This window comes from Pocillopora verrucosa, chromosome 6 (genome assembly GCF_036669915.1).
Source record: "Pocillopora verrucosa isolate sample1 chromosome 6, ASM3666991v2, whole genome shotgun sequence".
NCBI lineage: Eukaryota > Metazoa > Cnidaria > Anthozoa > Scleractinia > Pocilloporidae > Pocillopora > Pocillopora verrucosa.
In genome coordinates, this window is record NC_089317.1 from 6,782,920 (window position 1) to 6,800,575 (window position 17,656).

Below are 17,656 nucleotides of genomic sequence, written 5' to 3' on the forward strand. Positions count from 1 at the left end.
GAACCAAAAAAGAGAATTAACTTGTAATTGGGCCTGATTAAGATAAATTTATCAGTTTTGACAAAGTCAATTATCAAAAGTTCATATTAAATTACAGGATGATAAAAATAACCAAAACCATCATGACCTATTCTATTTTACAACTGCTTCAATAGTGAAATTTAAAATAAATTATTTCATAAGATCTAGTCCAATCATGGATTTTTGCATAAATTATTTTTTTCATGTGGAGAGCTAGGTTACTTTTGATGATGTTTGTAGCATGTCAAATCACAAAATCAAACCCAATGCTGGACGAATCACAAAGATCATGTAAACAATCCAAAATGTTGTGGATTAGGAGACCCTAAATTGTTTAAATAGTAATCTGAAAGATGACTTTGTGGGAAATGGCTATAAGAAAGGCTGTTTGTTTTTGTCCAATGAAAAGTGTATGAAAATAGCTGACATGCTGAAAGGTTTAAAATGATTTCAGTAAGACACAATTGTATTCCTTAAGTCTCATCAGAACAACAAAACTAACAGAACTCAACACATAGAAGAACTTGCAGATAGGATTTTTTCCAAAATGGATGTACTTTGTAAATGAGAGCAAGTGCAACTGGAGAGTCAACGAATAGTACTCTTACAAAAAGATCAGAACAATCTAAGATTAGTTATTAAAGCAGTGTTTAACTTCTTCAATCTGCAGTTAATTTGATCATTTATTTGCAAACATTTTATTTTCAAAGATATTTAAAAATCCTCTTAATATATGAAAGACTTGGAATATTGAAAGGTCCAGTGCCTTTCAGCTCTTTGGAGCCACACTGTAGACTCTTCTCTTGTGGACAATATCAATATTGCTCCTCAGAGGCCAGTTAAATGTTTTCAAAACTTGGTGAAGAAATTTGATTTCAACCTCATTATCAGTAACCCTAAGGGCTCTTCCAATGTAAAACTTGTTGTCACACTAGAAACCTGTACTGCATCTCAGAAAGCAAGAACCAAAAGACAGCAGAAATACTAGTTAGAGCATGCTCAATAAAATGGAATTGTAAGGAGCATGCTCCATATGGGATACTCCACCTACCACAGTTACATTTACACCCAAATGTGATAATTTATTAATGCTTTGGCTATCAGCACAACCAGAAAAGAGAATTAACCTTTAACTCAAATTGTTAATTCTCCCCTCTAGCTGCTACACATTTCCTTGTAAATTAGTTATGAGAACTTGGTGCTAGATGAAGATAGCAGCTTCTACCTGATAAGTTTGAATATTCTCATCACCTGTTTCCTGAATAATGTATGGATTTGTAGGGAGAAGTTTTACATTAATCACCTCTGGGAGTTAAAGGGTTAACTTGTAATTGGGCCTGATTAAGATAAATTTATCAGTTCTGACAAAGTCAATTATAAAAATTCCTAGATAAACAAAACTATTCCTTATTCTTACCAGTGTAGAAAAAAGTTCCACAGTGTAATGTCTAACAAAAATTGTGTAATGTCCACATCAGGAAGTTTTTAGCTCAAGCTCAAATCTAACTACCCTTGCGAAATGGCTTTTGGAATTCCTAGGAATTCCTAGGAATAAAGGTGTGAATTTTCACGGTAAATTCGGACTGGGAATTCCTAGGAATTCCTAGGAATTCCCAATTATAACAACTCTGGTTCTAAAAACCTAGAAATTCCTAGAAATTCCCAGAAATTCCCAGAAATTCCCAGAAATTCCCAGAAATTCCCAGAAATTCCAAGTTTATAGCCAACAGGACTTGGAATTCCTAGGAATTCCTAGGAAAATCCTAGGAATTCCTAGGAATTTATTCCTAGGAATTCCTAGGAATAAAGGTGTGAATTTTCACGGTAAATTCGGACTGGGAATTCCTAGGAATTCCTAGGAATTCCCAATTATAACAACTCTGGTTCTAAAAACCTAGAAATTCCTAGAAATTCCCAGAAATTCCCAGAAATTCCCAGAAATTCCCAGAAATTCCCAGAAATTCCAAGTTTATAGCCAACAGGACTTGGAATTCCTAGGAATTCCTAGGAATTCCAACTCAGAGAACCAATGACTTTCCCTGAAAAGCTGTAAATCTAAAAAATTCCTAGGAATTTCTGGGAATTTCTGGGAATTTCTGGGAATTTCTGGGAATTTTTGGGAATTTTTGGGAATTTTTAGGAATGTTTAAGAATTACTGGGAATTTTAAGCAAAAATTTGAGGCTAATGATATAAAATAAATACTTTAAATTAAAAAAAACCCAGCTAAAATTCAAGTATTCAATGAAATTTATTTAAAAGCTTGATTAAGGCGTACATGTAAAATATTTTTGATTAATTATTAACATCAATGTGTGGTAATATTAGGATGGAATTTGATTTATTTTTCTTTTCTTGAAAACTTCATACGGATTAATCCTCAATTACAGCTATTCATATAAAATAGTTCTAATCAATCATTAAATTTGGTTTGACACAAATTGTGAATAACATCTGTTGATTCTTTTCCAAAAAATACAATATCCTAAGTTATATTTATATAGTTATATTCTTGGGAGTGAAGGGGCTAATTACAGACAAATAAAATTGATTTTTTGATTAAAATCTTGTTATAACTGTAACAATAAATTAGAATGAAGTTATCCTAAACTGCAAACTTAGCTGCTGTTTGTATTTTTTTTCCTGGACTCACAATGAGTTGGCCTTGAATGAGGTTGTCAACAAGAACCTTGACCATTTTGTATCTGGATTCCTTGACATCTGAATTTGAAAAAAAAATAATATATTAAAATATGTATGTTTAAAGCTCAGACCAGGCTTTTAGGATGGCTATGAGGAAAAGGGCATTCATTGGATTCTCAAATTGAGAAATCTGTGTTATATTGAGTGACTTTTATATTGGAGTTAGTACATCTCTCTCATGGATTTTACTAAAAAAGGGTTGAATACATTATTTTGTTTTTACCAAGGAGGGCTTCTTTATGTACTAAAGTTTGTTATGAATCTTGAATGTTCCCAAACGTGACTAGAGGAATCTTGAAACCTTACTGATAGGTTTATTTCATTGTAAAGCATAAGCTTAAGAAACTGCGGCATGCAAGTGACCGATTCGATTCTCAGAATTATTCTAGTTTCAGTTGCGCCGAGCGTTATGTAAGCTTAATTCAACCCGCTACATCTATTCTTTTATAAGATTTTGATCACAACGAATATCGCAATTTTTACTCACCACAAACTTTCAAAATCGTAGCTTTACAGATGGCCACTCGACCCTTGTTTGTACCGGTCCATATGTCAACTGTTGTCCCTACTTTTAACTCCACGGCGCCAACGACTTTCTTCTCTTTTACAACACTCACGCTATTCTCGTTTTCCCATTGAACCAGAATAAAAGCTATCTTTAGAAATGTTTTAGTCAGCAAAACAGTTGAGAAAAGTGATCAACCGATGAAAAGTACATTCAAAGATGAGCGCCAAATGGAGTCTTCTTTGTTTCCGATCACGGGCATGATCACGTGGATCTTTTAGGACTTGTCATTGGCTAGCGAAGTGAATCCGCTGGCTTGCCGATTGCAGTGTTAAGAGAAGCGCCCAACTTTATTTTGACTTCTCCGACCGGTTCTCTGCTTCTAGAAGATGGATAGCTTGGTGATATAAATAAAGATGTGAGCTCACTCTATGTAGAAATAATCGACAAGAATCGATCGTATTACAAATGCACGATTTGTGGCCGAAAGTTGTCGAGGAAACAAAGACTCGAAACTCACTTGAGTTGTGTTAATGGCAAAGGTGAGAAATAACACAAGCCCATCACAGTTTTGAATGCGACTACAAATCGTCTTTTACCCTCATATTTATAAAAGAAGGATACCACATTCGGAAGTGTAAGAGATACATAGATGATCCCAGTGTACCAGTACCTAAATCTACAAAGCTTGACCGCAGCAAGCGTTCAGCAACACGTTCCAACACCGCCATCTCGATTCCTCAGTCAGTCGTTTCCACTGAACTTAAAGCAGTATTGACAACAGAGTAGAGTGCGTCTTACAAAGGAGAAACATTTGTACAAGAGACAGGAGTAGCTATATGCGATTACAGAGGTGCGTTGGAACTCTGGTCCACAAATAGTTATGCACTGCCCGAAGTATAAAACAATTTTGTTGATAGCTGACAGACAGAGAAGAACAACAAGTAAACTTAAGAGCTGTTATTACTGAAGTGTGACTAGCATTTTTCATTTTTATATAAAGAAGGACTTGTAATTTGCACCAAAAATAAAAAGATGTAATATTTTTTTGGGAGATCCAGTGATTGGGACATTTAAGAAATTAAGTTATGAAAGGAAACTTGGTTGGTACTTCTCACTACTAACAAGTCTTGTTGACAATTATTTTCAGATCAGAGTTTCAAATAAAGTAAATTGAAGACGTCATATAAAAGATGTTTTTCCTCAAAGGGTACATTGACTACCTCTGTCTTGTCTGCATGCCAAATGTTTGCAAAGTGTGTGGATGATCCACAAGTATTGGAACTCTTACAAAAATGTTTTGTAAGAATAAAAACAGCAAAACAAATTACAGCAATTAGTCATGAAAATAGAGCAAAAAACTGAAAAAAAGCAGCAACAACAATCATGAAAAAAGAAAGATTAATTAGGTGTTGAATTTGTTTGTCTAAGGCATGAAATTTCTACTAAAAGTATTGTCAACAAAAAGTCTCTGACAGCGTTTGAGGCAACTGAGCTTGACTGTTCCAAGGTTTTCTAACAAAGGCAACCAGTAATGTAGGTTAGGGAAGTAAGATAACAATGTAATTATTGTTAATTATTGTGGAAGTTGGCAATTTCCATTTAACATAACTGACAGCTGGTTCATGAGAAAATCTATATTAATGTAAAGATTTACTAAAACTTAGTTTGAGTAATAAATTTCATGATCTTTAAGTTATAAACATGTACATGTATGTATATCTCTTGGTAAGTTTTGTGTAGCATACCTTTTATTGAGCCAAAGTTTTAAGCCTCTGAAATTACTCTTTTTCTTAAAACCTTCGCATTCAAGGTATTGAGAATTTCTTAGAATTTATGTGGACCTCAGGGTATTAAAATTACCTCAAATTCAATTCCCAGCAATTCCCAAGAGTTCCACACTTCTTAAATTATAGGTAGTTTGTAAAGCTGAGAATTCTTAGGAATTCCTAGGGATTCCAAGTCCTCACAAAACTGGAGTCTTCCTTTCCCAGAAATTCCCAGTAATTCCAAGCTTTTTAAATCAGAGTTAATTTGCATAGATGGGAATTTTTGAGAATTCCTAGGAATTCCTAGGAATTCCTAGGAATTCCTAGGAATTCCCAGAAATTCCCAGAAAACTGGGAATTCAGTTTGCAAGGGTCATTTGCATAATTGGGAATTTTTGAGAATTCCTAGGAATTCCTAGGAATTCCTAGGAATTCCCAGAAAACTGGGAATTCAGTTCGCAAGGGAACAGAATAAGGGATACAACTAGATTTTAAAAAGGCTATGAAGCAGCTTTGTTCCTATTATTTTAAAATAATTTTTGTCTGAATAGTCAATTCACAGGGAAAAAAAGTGTCCAGTGAACACAAAAAATTGTAGGTTGATTTTTTTGTAATGTTCGTAACAGATTTTAACCCAAAAGTTTTGGAAGCCTTTGTGAAAGAAAGGAAAGTTTCTTTTCTGCTGACAGTCATGTACCCTAACTGTGAGGAATGTTTGTACAAATTATACATTGAAAACTATGCAAAATAAGGGCTCTTCCAATGTAAAACTCAGTGTCACATTAGAAATCTGCACTGTATTTCAGAAAGCAAGAACCATTAAGACAGCAGAAAGACTAGCATGCTCAATAAAACTAAATTGTACGGGGCAAATCTACATATGAGATTCTCCACATATCACAGTTACATGTACATGTACATGTACACCTAAATTATGTGTAGTATTAATGTTATGGTTATCAGTACAACCAGAAAAGAGAATTAACTCATATTAATTTATAACTTATAAAGTTATCAGTTCTGACAAAGTCAATTATCAAAAGTTCATAAAGAAACATACGACCCAAGACAGCTTAACAAGAGGTCTACATTTTCAAATGCTAAAAAGGCGTTGTGGTACACGGCTTTTCTCAAAACGACTAGTTTGGTCTAAAAGAGCATTTTTTCTTCTTCAAATTAGCGTAATAAAATTTGTGGGTAATTAAAATCGCGAGCGCTCCAGTTTAGGAAACCTCAGCTCTAAAAAAAGAAATGTGAAACGTTCCGTGACCTGCCCGCATGCACATGCCGACCGCATGTTTGTCGTAAAACGGTTTCCATAGGCAACTCCAAAATAAACAATTTCCAAAAATGTAAAGTGAGATTGGTTGTCTTCGTGAACAGTTAAAAGCTAGAGTCAAGTTCTATTACCTGTAAAAGTGCTTGATTTTTATTTGTTTGGGTTGACTTTGCTCACTCAGTATTTCGTACTGTCACGCTCGAATACCGCGAACCGGTCACGCCAAAACACTGTATACCGTGACTGGTTCACGGTATTCGAACGTGACAGCAGGAAATACTGAGTGACCAAAGTAGACGCAACAAATAAAATCAAGCACTTTTTACAGGTAATAGAACTTGACTCTAACTTCTCACTGCTCACGAAGACAGCCAATTTTCACTTTAAATTTTTGGGAATTGTTTATTTTAGAGTTGTCTATGGAAACGGTCAGTGGAATTTGGTTGGTTTTACGACGAACATGCGGTCGGCATGTGCATGGAATTGATCACAGAACGTCTAACATTTCTTATTTTAGAGCTTAGGTTTCCTAATCGGGATCCAGCTTCTTTTGAAGGTTACTCCAAGAAGACGACTCTTCTATAAATATAAATATTCTGGTAAGTATCGGCTAACATAATTCAAGTCCGCAAATTTCACTGGAATTCGTCAAAGCTGATTTCCAGTTCGTACTGTGCAGTCTCAGCGCTCTATTGTAAGTCTCACAAACATTAGAGGCAAATCGATGTTATTAGTTACGAACTGCTTACCTTATCTTTGAGGCGCATTTAGATTCTTTTTCCAACAGTTTCCTTGAGTTTTACAGCTTTGACATTTTTTCATCAAGTGATATCAGAAAGAAAGAAGCACAAAGCTTCGTATCCAAAAATGGCGGTTGACATGAAACTTTAAATTTATTTCATGTAAGTAGATGCAAATTGCTACATTTTGTTACGTCTTACATGAAACAAAACAAAAGTCGTAAACAAACTCTCGAGAGTGCGCAGAACAGACTGGAAATCATCTTTAACGGTCATCGACTTCAATTCTGAGAAAACAAAGGTATTGTGTCAAATTGTGCCCTTTAGCTCCTTCTTTCAGTAAACAAGCTAAAAGATACACAGACCCCTTTAAATTCAAGTTATAAAACTAACTTCTTGAACATGACGAGCCGCAGAAAACTATAAACAATCATTGGATGAGGTTTTTGTGATATCTAGAATAATCAAGGTCGAGGTAGGGGTTATCTGCCGAAGCCGAAGGCTGAGGCTGATAACCCTTACCGAGATTTTCATTATTTTGGATATCACAAAAACGGAATCTAATAATTGTTTTATAAAACATTGAATTAAAAAACTTCATGTTTCATGTTTCTGCTTCTTCACTGACGGCAAGCAACACGAGTCGCGCGAAGTTGACATGATTACCCTTGGAAATCATGCACTGCGGTCATACATGACATGATTACCCGTGACCTTGACATGATTACCCGTGACCTTGACATGATTATTGTATAATCTGCAGTTATGGCGTCAAGGGCGCTGATTTCGAAAATTCACTGTACGCTTTCGGCCAATCGGAAAAGAGTTAGAGAGTTCAATGTATAATAATAAACTTCATTTACAAGAAACATCGCTTGGTTTCAGGGGGTCATAATGTAATAAGCGCAACAGAAAAAGTCATTAATAATTAAGCCGAACATGTAATTTTTCTTTTCGTTAATCGGGTGGCAAATTTTACACACACTCAATTTCCGCAAATTAAAACTTGACACAGCGGAAACACTTCGCAAATTAACATCCAAATGACACTGAGCTAATTATAACAGATAATTAAGCAGGAAAGTTTGTTGCTTAGATAGAGAAAAATGTTACCATTGGAGGGCTCGCGTGGTGCATGTAGCTTTTTTGTTTTGAGGAAATTTGTAAGGGAAATTATTCGTTGACAATTACGCAAGAAAGTACTCCAGACTTGTCGTTTTTACTGTTAAAAATCAAACTGTCTTCTGCGTTCTAAAAAGAAACTATCGTTTCTTAAACTTATTCTCTTCACATTAATCACCTGTCGTTTATAACCGGCGGGGGCTTGGCACGAGGAATATATAGCTCTGGGTATTTTAATTGGCAAGATAGTTATTTTGCACCAAGATTTACAACGTTTCTTTCCGAAAATATCGCTGGTTGATCTCCGGGCAAAAACCGTTTGATTAAAACAGCTATACAGACCTTCAGGAAGTTTAAACTGCCTGACAGCAAGAAATGCCAGTGACGTCCTTCGGGGTGTAGCCACTCAAATTTTAAAAAAATTCAGTTTATGCTTTACCTAAGTTATTTAAGTACCATTGGAGAGATCACCTCAAACTGATACTTTTAAGAATTTTGATAGACATGTCGTTGCCATGGTAACCAAGTTTTGGGCCCCCAACTGTGAAAATAATGGTGTTCTTGTAAAAAGGATATCTCAAGAACTAGCGGTCCTATTCACCTGAAATTGGTATCAAAACTAAGTACAAAGATGGCTTTATGTCATGAACCTCAGAAAACCCATATTTTTTATGCCAAGCTATTATAAAATTGCAACTGTTCCTTGATTACAACATTTTTGTTTGTATTATCACCATGGATACATCTGTCAACAACCATGTAACTAAAAATCACTAATAATTTTAGGTTCACAACACAGAACTATACTCAAGCAAACCTCCCTGAAAATTTCATCCCTTTTGGTTTAATACTTTTCAAGAAATCCTTTTTGCCGTGACGGGCACTCTCTCAAAATTGCAAAACTGAGAAAATCAAGTTTAAAGATTTAAGTTGATCAATCAAAATAATCACTAAAGCAACTGGTGCCTTTTGGAAAGTTTAAGCTAAGCTCTTTGATGTTCTCATTAAAATGCACCAGGTGCATATATGTCACCCTCCTTTTCCTGGGATTTGTCATTTTTTTTCTTTCTTTTTCCCCTGAGTAGCCTCCTCCTTGTCTTGTTCTTCTCTTGGAACTTGTATTCAGCTTTCAAAACACGAATCTTGTCCAACTGCTGGCATTCATTTATACAGAATTCACCTGGGGGAATTCCAAGACTCTCAAACACTTTAATAGCTGCTCTTGAACCAATATTAAAGTGAGCGACAGCATCATAAACCCCCAGCTGCAGTACTTCAGAACCAACAAACACCCCCTTTGGCACACGCTCCCAAACCATACCATTGAGTGACTCATTCTGGTTTTGAGTCTTGCCATCAAGACATTTGCTGAGAAGGCTGTCCTCACTCAACCTTTTATAAATGGGTTTGATTTCCTCTCTGACATCTAAAGGTAGGCCAGTTCCATGTTTGAAAGTGTTTGTCCTATTGACCTTGTCCCGCTGAAAACCACACCAGCTTTCAGGACCCTCAGGGCAATGCCCATGGTAATTACTGTCTGCAGAAGAAGCACAGTGAAACAAGCTGGCATAAATTGCCTTCTTCATGGCAGCAAGATCACCTGAGTTGCTTCGAATGGCAATTCCATAGTAATTTTGCAGTCTGTCAATCATGGCATCTGTCAGCCTGCCTTTCCCACCCATCCCTTTCTTTTCCTTCTTTAACTTTCGTAAAGCTGTTCCCAGTCGTTTTTGAACATGGCCAACACATTCCTTCTTTTGAACTTCAATATCATAGACTTGGTATACATCTTTGACTAATGAGTAACTTTTGCTGTCACCATCGCCATAATATTCATCATACTGCAGCTTATGCAGATCTACTGACCTTTGAAACATTCGAAGGGCGCCTTCTGGTTCCATAGCTGGTGCTGAACCCTTAAAGTTTGCCTTGCAAGAGGCTCTGTGGTCTGCTCTCCATGCAGTAGTTTCTGGGGTGTCAGGATCATTTTCATGCTCCCTGCACTTGATACAAACTTTGCTTAGGGGCTCAACATCTACCACTTTCCCTGTATCCATGCTAATAGCACTCACACAGCCATTTAAAGAAGAAAAGCCTCTTCTCTGCCATGTTCCATCAACAGACACTCCACATCTTGCTATGCCCTCATCTGAACCTGGCTTGATATCGTGAATCTCTCTTGCAGTATCACGCATTGTCTCCAGTGAGATCTTCTTTACTGCTCGGAGTATTTCTTTATTATGGCGAGCATATGGTGTAGGTCTAGGAGGTGGCGGCATGTTCATAAGTCCACAAAACCTCTTACCTGCCGCACGTCCACAACCAACAGATCTTGAAGCATACACAAATCTTCTGTTTACTTCAAAGAAACGGCCTATTTGAGCTGAAGTAAAGAATTCCATAGACCAACCACACGAGCAGCAAAGCAAACGAAGATTCGAGGCACAACCTTTGCGTTTCATAGCTTGCTCTTGTAAAATTAAATCACAAACAAAGCATTCTTTGCATGGCATACATTCCATCACAGAAGACAAAATTCTCATATCTACAAACCGAAATCCACTTATGATTGACTCCTTACACTCCTTGATACCCTCAGAAGATGCGGTGGTCAGACCTGCTGGAATCTTGCGGGCAGAAGCTGAACATTCTTTCCCAAGACCTTTGGTGCTGACACTCGTTTTTTCCTTCTTCGAACGCTTCGATTCAGTAGAGTACTGGTTTCCACGATATTTACGCTTTTTTGTGTAACCAGAACGAGCCTTTGGTGGCATTGATAAATAAATTATCAAGCAAAATCGCAATAGGAATAGAGTGAACGAATACGACCAAAATGGTGGATGATAAGTTGGGAAATAGTGTCGCCACATATCATCCGCCATTTTGGGTGCTCGTAACTCACTGCATGTATGCCTGATTGAAATGTCAATAAACAACGGGAATAACCAGGGAGGGGTCCCAGGAGAAATTCCGTCGTTTCCTTTTGACTGCAACTGCGTTTTGTTTTCATAAACAAACCGTTGCTATGGTCGTTGCTAAGGTGAAAATTCATACTCGCTAAGGAATTTAGCAAAATTTTTGACTTTACCTCCTGAATATGGAAAAAAGGAAGCTGTAGAATGAAAGAGTAATGGTTAAAGATACCAAAAAGCACCATTTTCAAAATGAAAGTTTTTTGACAAAAAATACAAATTTTTGAGTGGAAGACCACCTTAAAAGCCAGGATTTTTCAAAAGGGGGGGGGGCACATTGTGCCAAAATGAGGGCACTCACCAGATGTCATGTCGTTTTCGGCACAGTTTGTAGGTTGTTTGCTTAAAAATGGCTTATAAAGGGGGGGGGTTTCACGGGCACCCCAGGACCCCCGCTAGCTATGCCTCTGAGAAATATGTGAGCATCACTTCTGACCAAAATTTCACTTCTGCCTAAAATTCCTTTTCTTAAAATCTGTTTTTAGTTGGAGACAGAACCAGTGGACAAAGTTCGTTCGCCCGCTTTTGCGATCGTCTCCACTGACAGCGTGATAGCCTGGAACAGGCTCTTTGGTGCAACGCGAGTCTGCATATTGAACTCAAGAAAACACAATGTAGGCTACAAGGTATTGTACCTTGAGTGACGGCTTGTCCTGCAATGGAGTAGATTCTCATGGCTAAAGCGAAGTCTTCCAAATTGTTGAGGAACATCCCAAAACTAAGAAACTGCTCTAAAGTAATGCCCTACAAACAGAAACACTGCAGGTTTTATATTCAGGAGAACCTTTAAAACGCAAGATTTCTCACCGATCGCTACGCGGCAGCAATTTAAGATGACATGAGAATGACAGCCTTATGTTGTCTTACAGTACTCAAGCACGAATACTATACCCCAGGGCGTCTTTGTTGTCTCGTAGACAAGACAAGCAGTTCTAGCAACTAAAAGAATTCTAGCTTTACACTCATTTTTTAGTAACATAGAGGCTAAAATTTGCGAAATTTTAAGAATATTTCAAGAGTAAACCAGAGGCTGAGTGTTTGAAAGGAATACATTTTGAGTTTTGGGTTAATTTGAAGATATCATACAATTAAATTTTTTTGCTAAACCGTATAAAATTCTTCCTTTCTCTAGATGGCAAACTAGCCAAAAAGCAACAAACACCAAGCATGTGTTCAGCTTTAGTGCCTGCAGACTGGCTCCAAAATTACTTTTAAAAAAATACATTTGATCGCCCTTTTACTCGCCCTTTTGGTGCAGTTAAAACAATTCACTGTAGAATAAACATCACATTCTCTACTGCTCTGCAACATTGAATTGGTTGCCATATTCTACATCAAGTGACTAGCAAACATTGTATGACAGCTTTTATGCATATGAAGACAGCACTTTAATCATTCAGCATTTTTACCACAAAAAAAGGAATAGAGTTTCTTACCTTTCTTTGTTTAAGTCGGCTGCAAAGTCTGTCTATGTATTTTTGGATTTCTTCTTCCTCTAACGAGGTGTTTCTCAGCAACAAACGACCAAAACTATCCTCTGGCATGGTCGGCATTCCTCTTGAATATTCCATTAAGTGGACAAGGTTAAGAAAATCAAATTACACCAGTAACCTGCCTTTTCCAGGCTACATCTTGCCAACTTTTTGCCTATATATATGGTTTAAATTTGTTTTTCATTTTCAAAAACAAGAATATCAGTGATACAAATTCATTTGATTGTCTTGCATGATGTATTTAATTTCTTATAAAAAACAATACTACATGTAGAAGGGACAACATCTGTCTCCTCATAGCTCAACTACTATCTAGACGTTTTTTATGTAAAAGATATCTCCATTTCAAAGACTTCCAACTGAAAATCTTGCATGAACCTGTGTATACGAGGAAAAAGAAGAAAAAAAGAGATTAATGGTGTACTTTGAAAAGCAAGTAAAATTGCTAACTTCAATACCCGATCTTGCATTTTAATATGGCTTATAATATACTAATAGCAAAGGAAAATCTGATTATGGATGGATGCAAGAGCAGAAAACAAAACAGTCATGTCCTCTGTACATCCTCTGCCGGTATAGTTCTCAACAAATGATGAGCATTTGTTGTTCTTCACATTTTTTATTTAAATTTTCAAATTTTAAATGTACTCAACAAATTATGTAACTTGTAAGTCTGCATGTTATAAATATTAACTAATATCATTATTCTTATTAGTTCTTCTTATTATTGTTATTGTGACTTTTAGTGAAGAATTACCATGAATGGAAAACAACATTGTGAAGTAATCGTAGTTCTGCAATGCATGTAAAGACTGTTAGTTATTTTCTGTTTCAAATAACTTTAAGGCTGACATATTTATTTATTTATTTTATATTTATTTAACTTTATTTATACACAGGTAAAACATCAGGACTTAAAGTAAATACTAAAATTGCATTAATTACATTATTAAGATACTAATCTACTTCTAAATTAAATCTAATAACAACAAAACTAAAAACAATGGCAAAGTGCCTGCTTTCCATGAATGCCATGTGATTAATTAACTTCATCATTATCAGAAAGGAATCCCCTACAGCCGGATTTAAAACTAGTGAGAGTTTGTGCTTGACGCAGATTGGCAGGTAAGCTGTTCCACAGCACCGCACCACTATAGCTGAAACTGTTTTTCTAGAAAATTGGTGCGGGGGAGTGGGACAGCTAGTTTGCCCTCACACTTCCTAAGAGAATAGGTAGATATTGCACTACGATCATGAATACACTTATGGTTTGCCTGAGCAACCCTAATAAGTTACATACATGGAGAGTAGTAGAGGGGGACAGTAAAGGATGTAACAAGAAGGCCGCCAACAAAAGTTCGAGAAATGTGACGTCCCAACCCCTCTTAACCCCTCGATTTACCCCTAGAAAAGGTAAAACCTTACCTTTTGGACCGTCGGAGGACTAGGGCCGAGTGAAAAAGGTGTGGAACCGAGTGCGGCCTAACATGAGGAACACACAAACAGCGGCAAGTCACCCAAATTTTTTTCCCCTCCTACTTTTATATTTTGTAGCCCAATATGTTCTTATAATTGTGGTGTAGTTTTTTTGTAAAAATATATTTTAGTTTTCGAGAAATAATTTTTTTTCGTTCGACCGCTCAAATATGAAAATTTTCCCCGTGATTATTACCCGAGTTGTGTGACCTCATGTAACGAATGTACTAGACCTACGGTATAAACATAATCCTTTGTTTTATCATCTAAACTTAATCCCCTGTCGTTATTGAAGCTGGCAAAGAAATATTTATTTTTTGGTGAATATTTTTGTCCGACATACTTTTCCTATGTCGAAAAGCAGCATCAAAACAAAGACAGTTTTAACAATGACCGATATGACACAATCTACTGAGCTTCAAGCTTTTAAAAGACCAAAGGATGGTTATAAAGTGACTGTAAAAATTTCCTTGTGTATTTGTGTTGTTCTTTCTTGAGACGAACTCAAAGTCCGGTAAAATTTACTTGATAGCGACTATGAAATTTACATGGTGCGCCTACTTGTCGCCACCGTTAACTAACATAAATCACTACAATTTGCAAAAAAATCTAACATAACACTCTTATCTTGTTTATTTATGATTTTATTAACTGTTTTGATGATCTCGTTAATTATGCTCTACCACATTCTAGCCAGATTTGAGTTCCAGTTTATATATCTTCTTTAACTTATTATATCAGTTGCGTGACAAGCGTGACACAGAAATTCAAAGATGAATCAACCTCCGAAATACCAAGAGATGGGTTTTTTTCCTCTTTGCATGACATCTAGAAAAACCTTTCAGGAATAACTGCATTCAGAAAACTAAAATGTCCAGATCCATCGATGATTCCTTTGCCGGCTGAAGTCAAAGTATGGTTACGGTGGTCAATTTGATTGACAAGCTACATACTGAGTTAGCTAACTGATATGTTTTATAAGCGTCTCATCTTACATGCTAACATGGAGATTTGCTCTTAAGTTAAATTGTTCGTTGGTGGAACTTGTGGGTTTAGTTATCGAGAAGACCAAGTCGTTCCCTTGCGTGATTGTTAAAAAGACATTTCATGTCACTTGCGGAGTTGCAAGTTTTCAGATCCAGAAAATGAAGTTGATCTTGTTTTGTCGTGTGCCGGTGTCCCAGCGGATTTGGACCCCCCGGTCCAAATCCGCTAGTGGATATGGACCCCCCGGTCCAAATCCGCTAACGGATATGAACCCCCCAGGTAGCGGATTTGGACCCCCCTTCCGCGGATTTGGACCCCTCAACAAAACTGAGTGTAAACATCATCCTTAATGTTCTAGTAAAAATGGATGATACTTTACGTTCCAGAGCGTACTAAAGTATGTTTTCAATTCAAAACATGCGTATCGTTAATGCATACGAACTGGCATCCCGTCGGATGTTTCTTTTGACCAAGGGAAAATGGGCAAGAATTTAGTTTAATGTCTGGAGAGAGGTCGTTTTTGAACCTTTTCCGCGATAGTCGAACACCGTTAGATTCAATAAGTAACAAACTTGTGACACTAATTTATTTTGTTATTGTTCAATGCCCGAGTGTAGGGACGACATGGTACAGTGCTAGGGATTTAAGACTGCCTCGGAGGACGAGTGGCTCTGCATTGTCTGCAGATTGCCAGACTCTAGACGTTTTCGTAATTGTTAGGGTGTTATTTCGGATCCCTCAACAGTTAATAATCGTTAAAATTGGAAAATAAGATTGAGTTCGATGTAATAGTCTCCACTTTTGTTAAGATGTTGACATTAACGTTGATTTGCATCTGAAAATAAGCTGAGAGTTCCAATAGTTCAGAATAGAAACATTTTTACTTATCATAGGCTTTCCGAACGACTTGTAATACGAGTAGTTTCTTCGCTCTTGTTCAAAAATTGTTGTTATTTTAGAAAATCAGACTGAGTTATTTTTGTGACTGGACGCGATAGTCTCCACTATTGTTATGACGTTTCGTACCAATCTTGATTCGCATCAGAAGAAGCAAAGATTTATTGTAACAATTTCAATAGTTCGAATGCAGTAGTTTGTTCACATCTAATTCTTGCGTATACTGTTCGACTCGTTATAATGAATGCGGTAGAATTGGAACGAAATAGCTGTTGTTGTTGTTGTTTGTTTTATCTTTATTGAGGAAATGTTGTGTTGTGATTGAAAAAAACATCGACAAAAAAGCTTGCAAATAGAATTAGTTACCAAATATGATACAAAGGATGCTTAAAAGGAAAGTTTGGTAGGGGGGTCCAAATCTGCGCTAGCGGATTTGGACCGGGGGGGGTACAAATCCGCTGTGACACCGGCATCTTCGAGACGCCAAAAGATGTCGATGATTTTATAAATTGCCCCACTCACTGATCAAATCTCGGTGTTGGGTGGAATCGTGGTTCCAACAGCAGATGTAGGGTGCCAAAAGAAATGTCCGGCCATGGTGAAGTTAGGGTTAAGTCGGTTCCAAAAGCTGATAGGGGAATTAGCAAGCGTGTATCACAGTACTCAAGATGTCTGGAAAATTCATACAATCTGGCTTCGGTAAGTAGGCTACTTACCACCGTGAGCAAAATTACGCGTGACGTCAGAGTTAAGTTTCGATTGGGAATTGGTCAATAGGCTACCAAAAATTCAGTCAGAGGCGGAGTTTTCTGAAGTAATGTCTGAACACTTTGTTGGCTCTCCAGCGTCTAGGGGGACCCGTAATTATGCACACGGTGGTAAAGGGCCCTTCTGCACTAGCGACTAGACAAAACATGTTTCTCTTCTCTTCAGAATTTGTCCTTGCTAAATGTCAAGTGTGATGCACGTATTAGCACCCCCGGGGGACCCCTTTACATAAGAGGGCGGGGGTGGGCGCCTGGAATTTCGAAAACGACCGCTATAAAATTATAAAAAGTGCTTAAGTCTTATCCGTGTGGGAGTAGCAACAATAAGCCTGTAAAAACAAGTCTTTATGTCCCTTTCTGTCTTTTTCAATGCTTCCCTCGCTCTCTCAGAGGATTCATACAAATATGAGAGCCGTGCCGCGTTTACATTGAACAGGTAGAAAAAGGTCGTCCAGAATAAGTGTTTCGTTCTGTAATGAAAACCCCAATAAACTCATTCAGAAATGACTCATTTCGAATAAATTTTACGCTGCTTATTATGTGACAACCGGTATGAACTCGTTCTTGTACAAAACTCAATCGGATATCATGTAAAAGGCCCCTAAAAGTTTTTATTCCCAGAGCATCACGCTTTGCTCGCCTGTCGGAATACTAAAAATTTCAGTAGCGTTGAAGCTACAACCCGCTTTTAACTGCTTCGCTGCTGCTGAAACAACGATTAGTGAAGAAAGCTCATATTTTAATATTTTCAATCCAACGTAAACAAAAATCTTTATAAATGGTAAATATTCACTTGTGTCGGTATCAACTATTGCGTGACTAGCTTATGATATAAATGAGGGAGTGGAAAACACAACGCAAAACCTGAGCTCCTTTCAAAAAGTAATACCCAGGCGTAATATAATAATCGAAACGGCTAATAAAAT

General features: G+C 37.0%; 1 protein-coding gene across 1 annotated transcript; it reads right to left on the minus strand.

Moving 5' to 3' along the window:
• Positions 1–8,576: 8,576 nt before the first annotated feature.
• LOC136281512 (uncharacterized) lies at positions 8,577–11,012 on the minus strand. Its single transcript, XM_066167927.1, has one exon. It carries the CDS (start codon positions 11,006–11,008, stop codon positions 9,143–9,145), a length of 1,866 nt encoding a protein of 621 aa, XP_066024024.1. The 5' UTR covers positions 11,009–11,012; the 3' UTR covers positions 8,577–9,142.
• Positions 11,013–17,656: the final 6,644 nt, after the last annotated feature.